The sequence below is a fragment of the Leucopleurus acutus genome (genome assembly GCF_964270905.1).
Source record: "Leucopleurus acutus genome assembly, chromosome: 5".
NCBI lineage: Eukaryota > Metazoa > Chordata > Mammalia > Artiodactyla > Delphinidae > Leucopleurus > Leucopleurus acutus.
The window spans coordinates 133,134,631-133,154,355 of NC_139147.1; the positions used below are offsets into that span (position 1 = coordinate 133,134,631).

Sequence of the window (19,725 nt, forward strand, 5' to 3'; positions counted from 1 at the left end):
AGGAAATAATTAGCCCAAAAACTTTCTTCAGAGAGACATCCATGGTGATTTGAAACTTATAGTGCTATCTATAAATTATTCAAAAATCAAACACACATGTAAATAAGCAGTATTGAAATTGTTAAACATACCCATAGTATTTTATACATATTTGAACGTTTCCTCAAGCCCAAAATCATATTTTTACATACACGAATCTGTTGTTAGTTATTGTTTTTATGCTTGGCCTGTTTTACTTGGCAACATTTTGGTCTGGCTAGAGCTGAATGAAACATCTTAGTGTCTCTTGCTATGACAGGGTGATCTGATCTAGCTTTTCAGCAGACTGTACAACCTATTCCCTACTTTATTTAAATTCCTCTGCTTCCATTAAAAGTGGAAATTGAAATAACTCGTCAGTATTCAGGAGGTTTTCATTATTCAACATGAGAGATCACAGTTTATTTTTCTGCATCATGGTCATCACTGCCAGAACATGGGATAAGCAATGATCTCTGCAGTTTTTCTCTTGATACTTGTATAGAAAGGTTTTTTAAAGTATCCAATTTAGAAAGCCAAGAAAAAGCTATCTAATTTGACATATAAGAAGAGGAGTGCGACATATAAGAAGAGGAGCTTCTACCTAGAAGCTAAAAACATCCCTTATTTCTACCTAAACTTGGGTCTGAAAAACATATTGTATTCAAATAAAGTAAGCCATGATTGTAACTAAAATCACCTTTTTCCCTGCTGGTCCAGGGTCTCCCACTGTGCCATCTCCTCCAATGCACTTGCAGAATAAACAGCAGCATGTCCTTTCTGCAACACTGACCTTGGGGAGGGTAGGAATACATTACATTTGGTGGCATCGCTTCCCAAAATCACATACCACACAAGCTCAGGGATGTGATTTGAGAAGCCTGTTCACCACTCAAGTGACAGTGCTCTGGAGAGGATGCAGGAGACATTCTTTACCTTCCATCTTTCCTTCTGTGATCTGCACCATACAAGGAATTCAGAATCAACTCAAAGACGTTTTGTGTTCTCAAAAAGGCATCAGTTTAGCCACGGCCAATTCATTGTACACTGATTTATTAATGAGACCTCCTGTGCCCACACCATCCCAGCACTGACCATTGTATTGTTAATTACCCTATATAATTCTGCCCCTAATATTTTGTTCAATAGAATGAATACATGCTGTTTTCTCCTTTTCCTGTTTTATGAAATCTTTGTATGCCGGAGGATATAGACAGTGTCCAATGTCACACTGCTTGGCGTGGAGTTCAATGATCAACACTTCCAGAACAGTTTGTGTGGGACAGGATTTCAAAGACACCAATTACATGTCCAACATTTCAGAAGCACTTGCTGTAGAGGGTGGGCATGTGAAGAGATTTTATACTCTGGTCACATTTTATAGTCTGGCCAAAATAAAATTTTTTTTGGCAAAAAAATTTGAGTGAATTTCATCCTGCACCTAGTCATCCCCTAAAAAATGTACATATTCCACTGCATTTTTACAATTAACCCACAAGATTTATTTTTACGAAAATTCTGCTTGCAATAAATACTATGCCTTAGTGGGGTAGAATCAATCTTTGTGTTGAGAAGTTTCCTATCAAAATTCTAGTGTGATGAAAAATGAAAATCTTTTGTTATAATCACTTAGCAACTTCCCCTCTTTAATTGTTTCTTACTATATAATGTTTCTTTTCTGACATTAGAAAACTCTCTGTTTTTTTCCCCTGAAAACCCAATAAAACTTGAAATGTGTGAAACCAAATAACAACAACAAAATGGATTCTGTGATTTCATGTTAGATGATATCAATTTTCTTTGCATCACTAAAATCCTACAGCATCAACTCTTTTACTATTAACATTAAAACTGGCTATTTCTAAAATTAAAATTTTCTTATACAGTGTTGCATTTATGTGATATCTAAAAAGTGATAGGCTTGTTTGAAGAACAACTTCCTTCCTCTATGGATTACCAATTTGAAATTACACATTTCAAAGAGCAGTAGACACAAAAATTTTTTTGTAAAGTAGACACCGTCTTCCCATGTAGAAAGGAATTACAACAAAAATTCCATATTCTCTAAGTAATTATTTTTACATAATTACTACACTGAACACACTGTCACATATCTATATACAAACTCTATAGGCAGAAAGTAGCAGGAGCTAGAACCTTATTGGAAAGTATCTTGATATGCTGATTACAGATTTTATAAATTATAAGCAAATTACAAATTATCAGCCATTCATTAAAGGTGAAAGTAGTGCTAGATATCTTGATAATATTTCACCAAGCTAGTTGAATTCTTGTATGTTTCTGAAAGAAATAGGATTGCGATGCATCTTATCTAGGTGTTAGGTTCTAAAAATAGATCATAAAGCAAAAATCTCTGTCAGTCAAGACAACCTTTAAAAAACTTTTCATTCTAAAGTACATCATAGGAGGTCTATCATCACATCACTAGTTTTTCTTCCAGATTGGATGAGATGCTCTTTTCTTAGTTGAACTCTCAATGGATTTGGCTCTCGTTCACAGGTCATGTTGCAGAAAAAACACACATCTTTTTTTTTTTAATTTTTATTGGAGTATAGTTGATTTACAATGTTGTGTTAGTTTCGGGTGTACAGCAAAGTGAATCAGTTATACATACACATATATCCATTCCTTTTAAGATTCTTTTCCCATAGGAAAGAATCTTCAGAGTAGAGTTCCCTGCGCTATACAGCAGGCTCTTATTAGGTATCTATTTTATATAGAAAACACACATCTTAAACAGAAGAATGATATTCAGTGTGGTGAGTCATGGCACTTAGGATCTGCAAGGGATGTGAAAACTGGCTGGTTGAGGGAGCAGCCGAGTCACCCCTACTGGTCAGACACTCTTGGGCACTTATGTTTATTGACTGTAATTTGGGCAGGATTGTAGGTGCTATTTAGTTTCTTCTTCTTTTTTTTTTTTTTTTGCCAAGCATATAAATTAAACATGCTTTCAGACATAGAAACCAACTTATGGTTACCAAAGGGGAAAGTGGGGGGGGGAAGGATAAATTATGAGTTTGAGATTAACATATACATACTATATATAAAATAGATAACCAACAAGGACTTACTGTATAGCACAGGGAACTATACTCAATACTTTGTATACCTATAAGGGAAAAGAATCGGAAAAGAATATATATATATATATATATATATATATATATAAAACTGAATCACTTTGCTGTAACCTGAAATTAATACGACATTGTCAATAAACTATATTTCAATAAATAAATAAATAACAACAACAAAAAGAAACATGCTTTGACATCTGTCTACTATATTACATTTCTTTCAAAACACCCTTTTATTTGGGCTTTGCATGAAATCAGAAAAGCCTGACTTCACTCCCAAATGAACAAAATTAGTTCAAATTCGTAAGCCTAAATATGAAGCCTATATACAAAACAAATAGAAAGTTTAAACTCACCAGCTTTTTCTGAATAACTTACCAGGTGCTTTGACAGTCGGCTCCCAAGATTCCTCATCCCAAGAGTGAGCTGTGTCCTGTACTCAAATCCTTTCCCAAATTCAATGTAGAGAAGGTCAGCCAGGTCATTGGAATTGGTGGCTCCATCCAGAGCAACTGTGATGAGGGCATTCAGGCCTAGCCAACACAGTTGACAATTCTCCAGGTGAGGGGACTTTGGTTACTTTAATCTTTTTGCATATGTATCTAAGTTGTTATTCCAGGAAACCAGTTGCAAGAGGAACACTCATTTTACTGTCCACTTCCCCCAACCACACACTGTAAAACTGTCAAGTGACAAGACCATCATCAGAGAACAAAAGGAATTCCATTTTTCAAAATAAACTAAATTGGAGAATAATTTATATAATAAATTATAACAGATCCTTGAGTTCTCTGATGATATGAAGTAAGATAGTGAGTTTAAAAGAGTTAACCTACACTGTTGGTTGGAATGTACATTGATGCAGCCACTATGGAAAACAGTATGGAGGTTCCTCAAAAAACTAAAAATAGAGCTAACATATGATCCAACAATCCCACTCCTGGGTATATATCTGGAGAAAACTCTAATTCAAAAATATACATGCACCCCAATATTCATAGCAGCACTATTCACAATAGCCAAGACATGGAAGCATGGAAGTAAATGTCCATCAACAGATGAATGGATATAAAGAAGATGTGGTATATATATATATATATATATATATATATATATATATATATATACATATACACACACACACACACAATGGAATATTATTCAGCCATAAAAAGAATGAAGTAATGCCATTTGCAGCAACATGGATGGACCTAGAGATTATCATACTAAGTGAAGTCAGAAAGAGAAAGACAAATACCATATGCTATCACTTATATGTGGAATCTAAAATATGATACAAATGAACTTATTTACAAAACAGAAACAGACTCGCAGACATAGAAAACAAATTTATGGTTACCAAAAGGGAAAGGGGGTGGGGGAGGGATAAATCAGGAGTTTGGGATTAACAGATTAAAAACTTCTATATATAAAATAGATAAACATCAAGGTCCTACTGTATAGCACAGGGAATTATATCCAATATCCTGTAATAAACCATGACGGAAAAGAATCTGAAAAAGAATATATCTATATATATCTAAATCACTTTGCTGTACACCAGAGACTAACACATTGTAAATCAACTATACTTCAATAATAATAAAATAATAATGAAGAGTCCATAGGGCATGCTAAAGCACAGAGGAATTCATATGTCAAGAAAGGGAGTGTTCTAAATTTTTGCCACTTGAAGGGGAGATCCTTGGAGCAGCAGCACTGCCTTCACCCAGAAGCTCATCAGAAGTGCAGAATCTCAGGCCCCACTCTAGACCCACAGAATCAGAATCTGTATTTTAATAAAATCCCCAGGTGATTCATATGCACATTAAAGTTTGAGAAGCACAGCTCTAAATGACAATCCAGTTGGAATTATAGGTACAAGAGACAGTAAAGGACCCCCTGTCAGGCAATCAGGAAGAAATGTCATATAAGCAACCAGAGCTGTGGCTCATAGGCTTGGAAGTTTATAGAATACTTCAAATAAAACTTTTAGAGACTAACAAAAGGTTGACTTATTTTGCAAAGTAAGGACATTAAATGATGATAGTAATAAACCTGGCAATCATTAGGGTGGAGGTAACCATGGCAACAACTGTGCTCTCATTTATTAATAATTACTATGTGCCTGGAAGTTGCCTAAGTGCTTTACATGCATTATCTTATTTGTAAGATACAAGCACAACATTATAGGTAAGTGTGATTACAGCTCTATTTTACAAACAAGCAAAGGTTTACCCCAGACAGCCTGACTCCAAAGCCTACACTCAGAGTGCACTTTAATAACAAAAATGTACCAAGGACATAATCATAAAGAGCAGTCCTAAAGTTGAATAAATTTAGTTTTATGAAAACATGACTACATTGGCATAACTTTTCTCATTTTATTAGGGATAGGTGAAGAATTCTTTGGATGGGACCTAAAAACCAATGGCTCAGAATAGATAAAGAATGTTCAAGGACTTGGCAGAGTTGAGTGCGTTCTTATATGATAGAATTATGACTCTGAGAGGAAGAGGAGAATGAAGAGAATACAGTTTCAGGGACAGAGTGGGAGGCTCAAGTTCTAAGAGATGCAAACAGCGTGGTTGCTGAAGTGGAATAAAGGAAGAATCACCAAAGAGTAAGATGACCAACTTGTCCTGGTTGGCCCGAACTTTCCTGGTTTTAGTGCTGACAGTCTCTGACTTGTCTCAAGCAAACAAAGACAGCTTGTCACTCTTCCAAGAGTGAGAAGGATGGGGAAAAGGGCGATGAGGGCTGGGAGAGGCAATGAAGAATGCTGAGTTCATCAACTGGCGTTTAATGATGAAAAGAAGGCACGCCAGTGGGTCTATCTATAAGGGAAAAAGATCTCACATCTGATTTTTCTTATAAGTTCCAGGAAATGTAAAAGTTTAATAAGAGTTATGAGAACCATGGGATTGTTTATTTGCAGAAAATATGCATATAACTATAATTTGTAACTGCTTTTCTCAGGATGGAGGACTTGATCCTTTCAGACTCATCTAGTACATGAGTCATATGATCTTAAATAGTATCTTCAATTCCTAAAAAATGAATTAAGAAAGAAAAGATTTCAAAAATTGGGAGAATAAAGAATCACTGAGAAGATTCTAGAGTACTGGATTTTTTAAAATGAAGAAACTGATTCATACCCCAATCCACATGGATTAAAGTGATATCCATCATTGAGAATACTTTTCTCCTGGTCTCCTCTTGTTTCACGGTGATGGCACAGTTTACATGTATAGATTCTGGGCCTCAAGTTAGAGAGGATCTCCTGGGTTAACAGATCATAGGGCCCAGCATCAACTGAAATCGTCTATATTTAGATAGGGGAAGCCAGAGCCAGAGGTGCTCTTTGTTCCTATTGAGAGACATTCGACACTTTTCAAAGAACATTATGGCCCACACCCCTTTATCTTTCCCATTCAAAGATTGTAGCTAGTGTGAGTCCTCCAACTTTTGCCTCTTTTTCGAAGTTGTTTTGGCTATTTTGGCTCCTTTGCATTTCCACATACATTTTGAACCAGCTTTTCTAGATCAACAAATATCCTGCTATGATTTTGACTGCGATTTAACTGAATCTATAGATTTGTTTGGAGAAAATTGAAATTTAACCATATTGAGTCTTTATATCATTGTTTAGTAATTTCAGCAAACAAACAACTATATTTTGTTAAATGTATACCTCAGTATTTCACGTTGTGTGTACATTGTAAATGGCTTTTTAAATTTTGTTTTCCAGTGTTTTGTTAGCATTTGGAAATATAATTGATTTTTGAATATTGAAAAAAAGATTCTAAATTTCTGAGGATATTCAAAATCTAGCTTCTGAAGTTGAAACTCATTTACTAGTTTTTCCTTGGGAGTTGGAAGAAAGAAGATTGGTCTTAGAAATCTGGGTGTTCCGAGAGAAACTTCCTGGAGAAAACTCCGACGTTGTCTGTAAGAGAAACATCTTTCCCCCACAAAAGAAAAGCTGAAGTTGAGAAAACCCTACCCACCCACTCTAGGGTCCTGTTCTCAGTTTTCATTAACATCTCCACCTCAGATCAGGAAAAAAGGCCAAGACTTGACAGAATAAAGGGAAGCAGATTTAGTAAATAAAATAAAAATTCTTACTCTTCAGTTGTGAATTCAGTGAATTCAGCAATTTTTTTAAGATGGAGGAAAGAGAACCAGACAGAAAAGACAAAATCTAATCAGCCTCTAATAGTTAACCTGGGAGACAGATGTCTTAGGCTAAATTCCCTAGAAGCAGAGCCTGAAATAGCAATTTGGACACACACAATTTATTGAGGAAGCACTCTCTGAAAGAAGGGGACAAAGGTAAGCAGGGTAGGACTGGGGAAGGATCTGAGCAAGACAGTGTTTCAGCTAACATCTAGCGTCAACCTGACCCCTTGGGAACTCTGGAGCATGAGTTACACTACAAAACTGGCGCCACTTTGAGGCAAAGGTCCAAGTCTCTGAACTCTACCTGCTGCCCAGGTGTGGGATGGGGAGTAACATTCCAGGTAAGGTGGCTCCCACTGGCAAAGGGCAGTTCCTCAGAGAAAGGGGAACCTGTGGGTAATGTGTTAGCAGCTGGAGGATGGGGGAACCTGTCTGTAAAGGGGTCTGGGTGGAGTACCAATTACATCCACTTATAAGTATTTCTATTTTCAGTCAAACCGGAACATGTGAATGCATTTTTCTTCCACTGATCCATATTTTAGTATGAACTGACAATGAGTCAGAATAGGCATTGGTTTCTAAAGTCGAAAGCCTGGTGCCAGAACTTTACAAACTCATAAACACCATAGTTGGTCCATCTGTTATCTGAAGGAAGGAACTGATTATGAAATCCCGAAACATGAGTAAACTTGTCCAACACTGCTTGTAACTCTGGAAACTTTAAGAGTGTTAGAAGAAAATAATCCAACTCTCCCATTCCTTAGTCAAGGAGAAATATACATGGTTCACTTCTGCTGACACTAAAGACATAGCAATATTAGATAATGCGGGGCAAGGGAGACAGGAACATCCTCCAGGAAAGCTTAGGAAGAAGAAATAAAGTAATATGAGAGAAAGGATAGGACACCGTATTCAGCGCTGTTTCATATGGGGAGAGGAAAAAGTAGGTGCCAAAATGCTGTGAGAGCTCATTTGCTCTGCCAAGTGCATCCAGAGGGGAGAGGCTGGCAAATTCAGTGCTATTTGAGTGTCTGGAAATGTAAGAGTTAGAAATGAGTTTTGAGATTATAAAGTTCATCAACACTCCTTTCCCAGTCCTCCCCATGCTTGGTACCTTCTTTTCTAAGTTCATCAGATTTTTGTTCAAGTTTTTCAACATCATCATCCAATCCATCTGAAAATAAGAGAACCACCTAAGAAAGTATTCAAAAAAGAAAAATAAGTAAAAAGGAAGTCATTGCACCAAAGACCAATAAATAAAATAAAACCAAGTTACCTTTCCCCGAGCAGCTGATTTATTCTGAAATGCACCCCACAGAGAACTCAAGAGGTTTGCATTGAGAAGAGATGGTCTTTTAACTGTTACATCCTTCAAGCTGTTCAGTATGCTTTCACTGTAGATCTCAAACTTGGGGGAATATTTTTCCATGGCATTGGTCACTTGAAAAGCCACACTAACCTGAGTCTCCGTGCCCACCTCACAGCTTACCCCACTGAGGGAACTGATGGCACGTAAGATGTCTTGAAGGTAAGTTTCCATCCAAGACTGACCTTCAAGCAAATTCTGCCCATTCTGCTGAGTTGAGATGTCAAATCCCACCACAATGTCCACAAAGCAATCTAGGATTCAAGGGAAAAGCATATCTTATTAGACTAACAAATAGCTTTATTTGACTTGGATGTCATATCTGAATCACGGGACTTGGAATTCTTGTTTCTGTCCCAGTTATAAAGTTGGAAAAAATGAAAGAGCATGAGTGAATAATGGAAGAGGCTCAGAATCACTCTTTCACAAGCTGTTAAAGTGTTACTTTTTTAGCATCTATAAAATCTAGATGATTCTATAATGAAGTTCTGAAAGATTTCATTGTGTCCATTGAGAAAGCTATGTAGTCCCTTAAATAGCTGAAATATGTTGTGGAAATGTTAACAGTCTAAAATAGGAAATTCATATCATGCTATTTATAACTGAGGTCATTCAACAAATATTAAATTATAATTATAAGGGAAATATAAAAAACATTTGAATAGAGAAAGTAATTTAGAAAAAATAAATCACAAAAGACTCCTAAAGGAATGATTTTGATGATTTATCTTTCTGAAAAGAATCTTTGATTCCTCTTTTTGTCTCCTAACATCCACTCAGAAAAGAAAAAGTAGAAAGAAAAATAGAGACTCTGTGAGACCCTTTGAGATCTTGCTTGGTTGGAGTCCTTCAAGTGAAGAAACTGGGTACCGAATTACCCATATTCAACCGTGTCAAAGATGGCTTTGTGCTCAGAGCTCAGCCACTCAGGAAGCCAAAGCCACTGTTATTTTGGAGTTTAAGAAATACTTAGAGAAGCATTGCGTTTAAAGTGCTTTGCTCTCATCCTTATTAACTCTAGAGACATTTAAGCACTGGAGAAACTACAAGGGCTTGAAATTTTAAGCTGAGCCTCCTAACAGGAAGATAATGAGAAGGGTAAAATCCTATGACATATACACTCTTTTTTCAAGAACTTTTAGGTTGACTAGAAACTTCAACCTTTTCCAGCAAATTCCACACACACACAGCTTGCTTGGTAAAATAAGGCATAGGGATGTTTAATTTTAATTTGCATTATTTAGAGAAGCAGTTTTTCAGATATTTGTTGTGTAGACAAACGCCCGCCTTCCAGACACACTGGTCAGTTGGGCATTTGCAAGTCTTTGAAACCAAAACAACAGTTTCAGTTCTTAAAACAAGGGACAGGAACTTGATTCACTTTTAATGATAAAAGAGTTGGGTGAGGGAGAAGAAACCTTATTTGATAATCAATTTTCACCATGACATTCAAGGTAAATCGAAGTCATCAAAACATCTGAAAGGTGAGTTTTCTTATTTTACTGTACTTAATTGGAAAATGTCTTCTCCGATACTCAGAAAGTGAGATAAAAAGAAAGGAACTAGTCAGAAGGAAGCGCTCGAATATGTCCCTTCCAAACTTCCTCTTAAATCTATATCCTTTCATTTCTATTTTGAGATTGAAAGTTTCACTCTTGGATGAACATTGTTTTAATCCCTGAACAGAAAACCATTCATTCACCAAAACACATTAGTGCCTTCAAGGAAAACAGTCTCTTGTGAAAAAACAAACATTGGCAAATATGCCAAAATGTCATTGAGTGTTCCTGGGAACTGTCCCCTTTAAAAATAAAGCGTTTTAACTTTTTGTCTAGATTACTGAGATTATAAACTCTAGTAAACAAGTTCCTGGTGTTTGTTTAACTAATTCAAATTGACAAATGAGTCCATGATAATGTGATAAAAGGAACGGAATTTGGGGAACAAGTCCAGAGGTGGCAGTCATATGTCTACAATTACATACAATTAGAGAGAGTGGGCCATGCAAATCATGGAATAGCCTTGCAGACTCTGCGGGACATCTGCCCTCAACTCAAGAGGCCTTTGAAGAGGCAGGGATGATTTTGGAAGTGGGCTACGAAAAAGGCTAAAAGTGGATTTCCAAAGAGAAATAATGAAGGATTGTAGTTATCAATAGGATAACAGGAGTGGGAATCAAAAGGGGGTAATAAACGCAAGGGAAATTAAGAAGGTAATCCATGGAACTGGCTACAGAGGGTGATAAACACAAGTAAACTAGTACTCTGAGAATTTGCCAAATAGCAGTGTGGAACCCTGGATTAGGGAGGCAGAGTTTAGTTTTAGTCCTGTACAGGTCACTTCTGTGTTACTACCAAATAACTTCTGCCAAATCTCTTAACCTCTCTGGGCATTAATTTTCTTGTCTATAAAAATAAGAAGATTATATATTTCAAAATAAAAATACAAAAGAACAGAAAAAAAAAAAAGGATTGAACTAGACAGTAATGGTCTCCTGCTAAACCCCAAAGCTGATTTTAATTATCTGACTTATAAAGAAAGTCCTTAATTGGAGTTAATGATGGCAGACTTTTAGTTTTAAGAAATACTGTCAAACAAATGAACATATTTATGAAACAGACTCACAGACACAGAGAACAAACTTATGGTTACCAAAGGGGGAACGGGATGTGGGAGGGATAAATTGGATTAGCAGATACAAACTACTATATATAAAGTAGATAAACAACAAGGACCTACTGTACAGCACACGGAACTATATTTAATGTCCTGTAATAAACCATAATGGAAAAGAATATGAAAAAGAATATATATATATATATGTATGTATGACTGAATCACTTTGCTGTATAGCAGAAATTAACACAACATTGTAAAGCAACTATACTTCAATAAAATTTTTAAGAAAAGAAAGAAATACTGTCAAGATTGTAGGGTATATTTTTAAGATTAGAAGACAGATTTTTGAGATTTTTTCCCCTTTGCTCAAAAGTTTTTGAGCAAAGGGCAAAGTCGGGCTGTTGACTGTTATTAGCTGGGTTAAGAGAAAAATTTCTTTGGAGATTTGAAAGAAGGGGATATCTTAGATGAAAAAAAGAGAAAGAACGATCTAGCAAATATAGTTAGGTGAAGACCTAGTTTATATACCTCCCAGATTGCTTCTGCCCTCCCCCTCCCTTGGTCCTGGCCGCACACACACACAGGAGTTGGACATTTGTCCACCGGAGAGCCTTGGCAGCCGCCATCGCTGGGTCTCCCATACTATGGGGGATGGGCAGGCTTTGACACGGCCTCCATCATTCCCACTGCTGTAGTTCCTCAATGACTCTGGTGCCCACGTCCAACGCAGCTGAACTCACGGGATCTCTGGCCCCTTCCACTACTTCAGCCACAGATACAACGCACTGCTGGCCCCGTATCTGGTTTTCCAAAGGGCTGATAGCACGATGCAGTAGGATGGGAGAGTAAGTCTCCATGGGGTGAACTCTGACCAGTGAGAGGCAGTAGATAGGAAGGAACCGGCAGATAACCAGCCTTTATTCCCCCTGATAGGCTGGTCTGTGCAGTGGTTCTGAGGCTTCCCTGGGTGATGTTCTGCAGGACCAACGTACCAGTGATGCTTTCTCAAAAGCTGTAGCTAGCTTGGTGATGTACATCTTGTATGTACTTTTCTCTTTTCTGTATCACTTCCCTCCACTCACTCTTGCTTCCCTGGGACTGTACTCCCACTGGAGTATTAGCACATAAACTGTGCTTTAAGCTCTGCTTTCTAGAGAATGCTATTAAGACAGGAACATAAAGAGATTCTTGTCAAGAAAAGTTGGAAATGATCATCTATTTTTTCCTTATATTTCCCACATTCCTTGAGCCAATTCCTGAGGGTGTGTCTACTTCATCTTCATCAGACTGGCCTTTTGCTGAATCTCCTTTTTGACTCATCTTCCATGATGATGAAAAAGATGAGAGGTACTCTCGATTCTTTTGCTACCCAGTCACGGCTTCACACCAGAAAAGGCAGCAAGTCCATACCCTGAAAACTGCCTGGGGTCTCCTTTGGGTGGTCAGAATAGGTAGACTCCAAAAAAATCAGGAGAATAAGCATGAATGAAGATAAGAAAACAGACTTTGGAGTTGTTTAGGGGAATGTGATGCATGTTGAGGCATTAAATTGGAATATGGCTCTGAAATGTTACTAAACTACTAAAGTTCCTGAACCAAGGAACTCTTGGTACATTGTCCTTCTGTGAACTAAACTACTGCATCACTCCATGTACCTGTGTTAATGAGATCACTTCAAGATACCCTCTGTAATACGCTGTGAGAGTTACCAAGACATGCTGAACATTTATACACACTTCCCATGCATTCCTCACGTGTCCTTATGAAACACAGAATAAGTAGAAATGCTTCTAATTCTCATTTTGCAGAAGGGGAAGCTGTGACTTAGAGAAGCTGGCCTGAGGTCTCATAGTTATTATGGTGGATCTCGCACGTGGGAATCAGATCCAGGCCTGTCTGGAGCTCCTACGCTGAACGACCTTATTTCACCACCTCCAGGGTGTCCAGTGATGGCAGATCATGCAGGTTACAAGTGTTAGATTGTGCTGTCGGAAGTGACAGCTTAGCAGTGAGTGGCTTCCTTAGGGAGCAGCAGCTTTTGAGATATAAACCCATGATGTCTTGATAAGTTTCAGCTATTAATTGTTGAAGCACATCACTTATAATGTAAGCATCAGATAACCTAGACAGCGATTATATCAAGAGAACTGGCAGCTTATTTAACAACCCACAAATGGGTTGGAATCAGACAGACCTAGGTTTCAAAATTTGCTTACTTTGTTGCCTCCTGTATGATCTGGGTCAGGTTACCAATATTCCTTAGAGCCCCAGTTTCTCATTTATAAATGGGAATGAAACCAAACCACAGAGGGTTTGGGAGTTTAATGAGATAATGCATTTAAAACACTTTAAAATGCTTGACCCTACACAGATGCACAAGAAATACTGATTCTTCTCTCATATCTCCATGCAGCTTACCATCCTTTCCCATAAATTGAATCCTAAGTACAATCAGAGAAACAGAGATGATTTAACTGCACAAATGTGAAAAGAAAGGCAAGTGACCTCTCCAAAGTGGTGCATATTTTAATAAGAAGCAAAGCTGGATGTTCAGGCTCTGAATCTGGTTTGCTTTGAGACACACCAAGCTACTGTCTGATTTCCTTGATTTGGGGGTTTATCATTTAAGAGGAGCTAGTATCCTCTGCTATGTTTGCACAGGCTTTTGAAGCTTTATCAACTTTATCATTCTAGCCTCATTATTCCTCAGCCCAGGCTTGGCTACAAAGGCCTCATACATTCTTGTTTGCTACAGTAATCACTTCAAGTTTACCTTTATAGGGTACTTTCCTTATTTGTTTATTTATTTATTTATTTATTTATTTATACATTCATGACTGCTGTTTTGACTTTCCACATGGTCTTCTTTCATCCTCTCTAGGACAGACTAGATGGTTCTGGGATCATTTTCTGCCTAATAATTGGAAATGGGTATTTCATGTGAAAAAGGAAAGTCATGTGGAAGGTTTGGCTGAGGTCACCAGGCACATTCCAAAGTATGGGGGGAAAGTAGAGTGGGATTTACAAAGGTGATAATTCCTGACCAATGACAGGACTCTTAACCTTTGGCTCACACACTGGGTCTTATAAAAGGTTTGAGCTTGGAGTTTAGAGGAGCACTTTTGGAGACGATGGTTGGTGTGCCATGAGGTCTCTCCCCGCAAGCACACACACACACAGGGAGAGGAGGTAACGTCCTCTTTAAGTCAAGAGAGAGGAGATTTGAGAGGTGACTTGGAGATGACACAGCCTAGAAATTCTAAAGAATGAGACAGGATGGCACGCTGCTCTCTGCAAAGGAGAGGCACCCACACCAGGGGGCTGGAACTTCCAGTATTTACTGGGGAAATTGACATGTAATTGTTTCCCATGGAGGTGATACCGCTGCATGTAAGAAAGAGCTCTGTTGGGCTCCTCTGATCTCCCATCCAAGAAGGCCACCTGGAGGGGCAAAGAGCTGGCAGCAGATAAAGCTGGAGGCATCACTAGATGCCCGGTGGCTGAGAAAGGCATAAGGGAACATCTGGAATTGAGAGATGCTCACCATCCTCAGGGGAGCTATGGTGGAGAGACAGTGATGCTCTGACAAATGTGCTTTGGTAGGGGTGGAGGGGGTGGGGGGCAGGAGGGGAAGTCTTTGAAACATTCATGAATGGGCCCAGCTTTAGACATGGGCTACTGAGAAAACGAAGTCCTGAAAAATGCCATCAAGTAGGAACTTTCCTGAATCTCTTTGGCTCCTCTCCCTTCCCCAGCCCATTCTGGAGAAGCCAGAAACCATGGTCAGTAAGAAGAGGGCAGGGCCTGGGAGAAGGAGGCAGAAGTGGGAGGTTGGGAACAATGGATAGAATGCCAACCGTGTGTAGTCGCTTCTGTCATGGTGAGTGGCCTGTGGCAGGGAAAGCACAGTAACCTTCTCGCAGTAACCTTCACGTGAAGTTTGAATAGTTCCACGGGGATGGACATATTCATCACCAAGAAGAGGTTCACTTATTTCCTGAAAGTGACTGAGGGCAAGGGAAGAGCTGACCCCCATGAATAAACTGAATGGGTCAATGGTAGACAAAAGTGAAGTGACTTTATAATGGCATCCTAGGTGTCATGTTTATTCAAAGTAACGTTACATATGCATTTTCTCATTTCATCTTCACAGTAACCTTCTGAACTAGGTGTTCTGTCATTCACATTTTACAGAGGAGAAAATTTTAAACTTAGAAAAGTTAAGCCACTTGTCCAAGAAAAAATAGCCATGGAGTGGGGATTTGCAGCCCAATTAACTGTCCATTTCCAGAGCTGCCTCTTAGCAACCCTGTAGCCTTCCTCTCCCAAGTGGAAATCCAGGGTTAGTTATAATCCACAGGTAGTTATACAGAATCACAGCTAACCCAGTCAGAACTTTTAGAAAAAGCTATTTATCCTTGAAGACCTTTCTTTCCATCTATTGGAAAAATGTCAAAATGTGCTAATTTTTAAGAAGATATTTACCAACTTCTGCAGTGAAGTTTCATAACAAAGCTCTAAACCTTTACAGATGTTGCCTCCCTACCTGTGGCAGCACTTGGCAGCCCCGTTGCCAGGCAACCCAAGTCTGTCAAATAGTTCATTTCTTTGGGACACATTCCTCAGCCTCTGAAACCAACCAGAGTGTAAACAACGGCCTTCTCCTCACACCTTCTGAAGCTGAGGCATTCCCATTCACAGAGGGGGCATGTACTCCCAGGAGAAGGGGAGAGAAAAGGACAGAGTCTCTCCAATATCCTGTTTCTTAATCCACAAGTCACAAAAAATACTTGATAACTGTGAAAAGCTTAATTTGAAATCCGGAGGCACAAAGCTATGTTTTCCCACCAGCCCCAGGGAAGGAACAAACACGAAGGGCACTTTCAATACTCACTGCTTTCACCCCCCGAGGTACAGATGTTGCGAACGATCCTCTTCTTGACCTTTTTCAGTTCGTCAAAGTTGTGAACTGTCAGTTTTTTATCGGCAGTCCCGGTGATCTGAACGAGCTGCTGGTCATCCACATCCCCAATGCCCACGGAGTAAATGTTGATCCCTCTGTGTCTCAGCTCTTCGGCGGCCTGAGCCACTTCGTCTTGGGACTGGCCATCTGTGAGGACCAGCAGCACCTGCGGGGTACCTGTGTTGATCCGGCTGCCCATGTCCGGCTGGAAGTAGTGCCCTACCTGCCGGAGAGCAGAGCCAATGTGCGTGTATCCAAAGATCTGCTGGATGTTTTCAATCTGAAAGGAGATCTCCTTTTTGCCGATGAAAGTTCCCAGTGGAAACTCCGGCCGGTAGGTGTGGCTGAACTGGGCAGCTCCTATACGCACTCTGTTGACACTGACATCGAAGTCTTGAACGACAGATGCCAAGAATTTCTTCATCTTCTTGAAGTCATCTGGATGAATGCTATTCGAACCATCCATGAGGAACACGAGGTCTACTTTTTCAATTTCACAATCTACAAAGTACACAGCAACAAAATCAGATTTTTATTCTTTCTCTAACCCAGCAGAAGTCAAAAGTTTCCAGCTACAGAGAAATGCTATTTCTGAAGGTGGTTTCTTAGCTTAAGCCACCCTGTGGTCCCATTAACTGGAGAGGAAACAAAAACAAACAATTGGGCATAAAGGCAGCATGAGGCATATACAATTCCCACGTCCTTTTAGGCTTCTCTTGACTTTTCTGTTTGGTCTCACACCGAGATGTCAAAGAAATGGGTGTGGTGCCACAGAAATATTGTTCTCACCTGCAATCTAGCTTTAACTCTTCCAGAAAGCTCAGTGACAGTAGCAGCATAGCAAGAAAAAACACACCTCCATTTAGGGATGCAAACAAGAGACAGATGGTCTGTATTATTGGCTTGGCCTTGCTGGCCAGTTCAGCCAATAAGTGCTTTTCTAGTTTCTTAGGGCAAATTGAGCTTTGAGAATCATGACTTCCAGCCTATATCTAGTCAGTTTGTTTCTTAATCAGCCCATTTTCTGGTGTATACAGGCAAAAATGTCTACTTGAGAAAAATGTTTTTGAACAACGCACTATGGCTTAGAGATGCTTCCCTTGTCTTAACACAGCAAATTAACAAAAAGAATGTGAAAGGCCCTTGCCAGTGAATGAGTTATGCTTGGCACGAGCTCATGTGTGTTCCTTAGCCTTCTGGAAAGCATTATCATTTCCTTGAATTCCCCAGAGAGCTCACCATTGAACTAACTTTATTAATTCTCATTTTAACCTCAGAAAATGTTAAAGGTGTCTGAGATTCCTGTAGCTGAGATAAGCAAGGAAGAGATAAAATATAGGGTAAACAGATCCTTCGGGAATTGTTTAGTTCATTAAATTCCTTTGTTTCAGTGCCCAAGGGAAAACTTCCAGTATAAACATTCAATTTCAACTTCTACAATGGACTTGAAAGGGGCAGATTGATTTTAGACATTGGCCAACAGAAAGTAAGAGATTCTTTCTGGTTTTCAGTGAGATCCAGATGGATTTTTTTAGTTTTGTGAAAGAAAAAGACAGTAGCTGCATTCTCAGGAGGCAAGGCATATGAAAAACAGGAAAGTTAAATAAGTTTTAAAAGGAACTGCACCAAGATTTTGAAATCCTTGATTAATATTAATTCATCTAATTAAAAATACTTGGTATTTTTGGTAAAACACATCCTAACAGAAATACTAAGGAATTTTAATAAACCACAATCTCCCTTTGAAACAAAAGTGTAAAGTGGCAGCTGAATGAATGAATGAATGAATACATACATACATACATACAGCAATGCAATTTCTAGCTGCCAGAATAGAAACACAGCATCCAGGGCAAAAGAAGTCCTGCTCACAATCTTCTCTGGAAACATCTGAGGCTAAAACTGAGGGCTTAACATTGGGCTCCATATTGCAAATGAACTTGTGCCATAACAGAAACGGGTGAAGGCACAGGGGACTTCCAGAATGGAGGAGAGAGGACTTCAAGCAGTGGTCGCTGGTTCTTAGGAAGAGAGGGATTTGATTTCTTGTGTAAAGAACAGGAAGGAGAACTAGAGGGTGAAAGTGGCATGTAAACACAGTTGTTTTCCAATAAATAAAGCCTGTTTGAAATGGCGAATTTCCCATCATTGGAAGAGTTTAGGCAGAAGTGAGTGGGAATGTTGTGGAAGGCCAAATGAAACATCCTTGAGGTCTTTCCAATTTGAGATTCCACAATGTGGGAACTTCTGCAGAACTCTCAGTGCCCCTTCTCTTTGGTTTCTCCCTTATTTGGACCTCTGCTGATAATTAAAAACTTAATGGATGAATCTTACCTACTTTTGAAGAGTTACACACACTGGCGGACACATCTGAAAATATCCCCTTCAGGCCTCCAAAAGTTTCCACAAAGAAGTACTTGTCACTTGATCCTGCCATGGCCAGCAGCTCCACGGGGTTGGCACCAGCGATCCCCACAGCCAGGACAAGGATGCCCTTGTCCCGTAAGGCCTTGGCTGTGGCATTGAGCTTATCGGCATCATGGGATTCCCCATCGGTGATTACGATGAGGACCTGGGGGACCCCCTTGTGCAGGCGGCTGCCCCGGGCTTCAGTGAACATGTGGTCTGAGAAGCCCAGGGCCTCGGCGGTATAAGTGTTGCCCCCCATGGGCTGGTCATTTTGGAGCACCGAGATCACCTCCCGTTTTGTGCCAAGGTTATCCAGATAAAACAGCACCTCTGGGTCATTTGCATACTTCAGAGCCCCAAACCGGACGTGATTCTTGCCCACATCAGCTTTTTTCACCAAGCCAATCATGAAGTCCTTCATGATATTATACTCATCATGGTCAATGCTGCCAGAGCTGTCAATTACAAACACGACATCTAAAACTTCAATGCGCTTGCATTCTGAAGGAGGAGAAAGGAAAACTGGATGAGATTAGCTTGCACATCATGCAGGACTCCCCTCCCCCACCTGTTTTTTAAATGCCAGTGTCTCCTCTCCATAGGATCAAGCTGTACATTGGAATGTCCGCTCCCTGGACAACAGACACAACACACATGCATTTGTGCTGCCAGTATATAGTAATGCTCATTTAGGTGGCTTTTAGGACAAGGCAGATGTGACGTGAAGCCTACTGCAGGGGTTGGGAAGGGGGTGGGAAGGTGGTTCACAGGATCATCAGGGATAAACATGTCAAGTGCTTTTGGACCAAAAAAAAAAAAATTCAAAATTCTGAGGAAATTTTCCTGTGTTTAAGTGGTACCTTCAACATGTGCTTTCATTTACACTAATTTGTTTATTTTTTTTAAGCCACAGGGACCATGAGATTTTATTCTTAAAATGAACCCTGAGGAAATGACCAGATGAAAATGAATTTGGCAACACTGTATATTTTTTCATGTTTAACTTTTCAAGGTTACATTTTCTCCCTTTTTGACTTTCTTAAGACATTATCTGTTTTCATGATTGG

The 19,725-nt window shown here is 39.2% G+C and overlaps 1 protein-coding gene across 2 annotated transcripts in view; it reads right to left on the bottom strand.

Moving 5' to 3' along the window:
- Window positions 1-19,725, bottom strand: part of COL6A6 (collagen type VI alpha 6 chain) — a gene marked incomplete at its 5' end in the record, with an annotated part of 108,839 nt that overhangs the window by 78,484 nt on the left and 10,630 nt on the right. For both annotated transcript variants that reach the window (XM_082840081.1, XM_082840082.1), the window contains 6 exons: window positions 719-811; window positions 3,498-3,652; window positions 8,416-8,494; window positions 8,578-8,921; window positions 16,181-16,750; window positions 18,584-19,159. In XM_082840081.1, coding sequence (XP_082696207.1) covers window positions 719-811; window positions 3,498-3,652; window positions 8,416-8,494; window positions 8,578-8,921; window positions 16,181-16,750; window positions 18,584-19,159 — 1,817 coding nt within the window. The remainder of the gene's footprint in view (window positions 1-718; window positions 812-3,497; window positions 3,653-8,415; window positions 8,495-8,577; window positions 8,922-16,180; window positions 16,751-18,583; window positions 19,160-19,725) is intronic.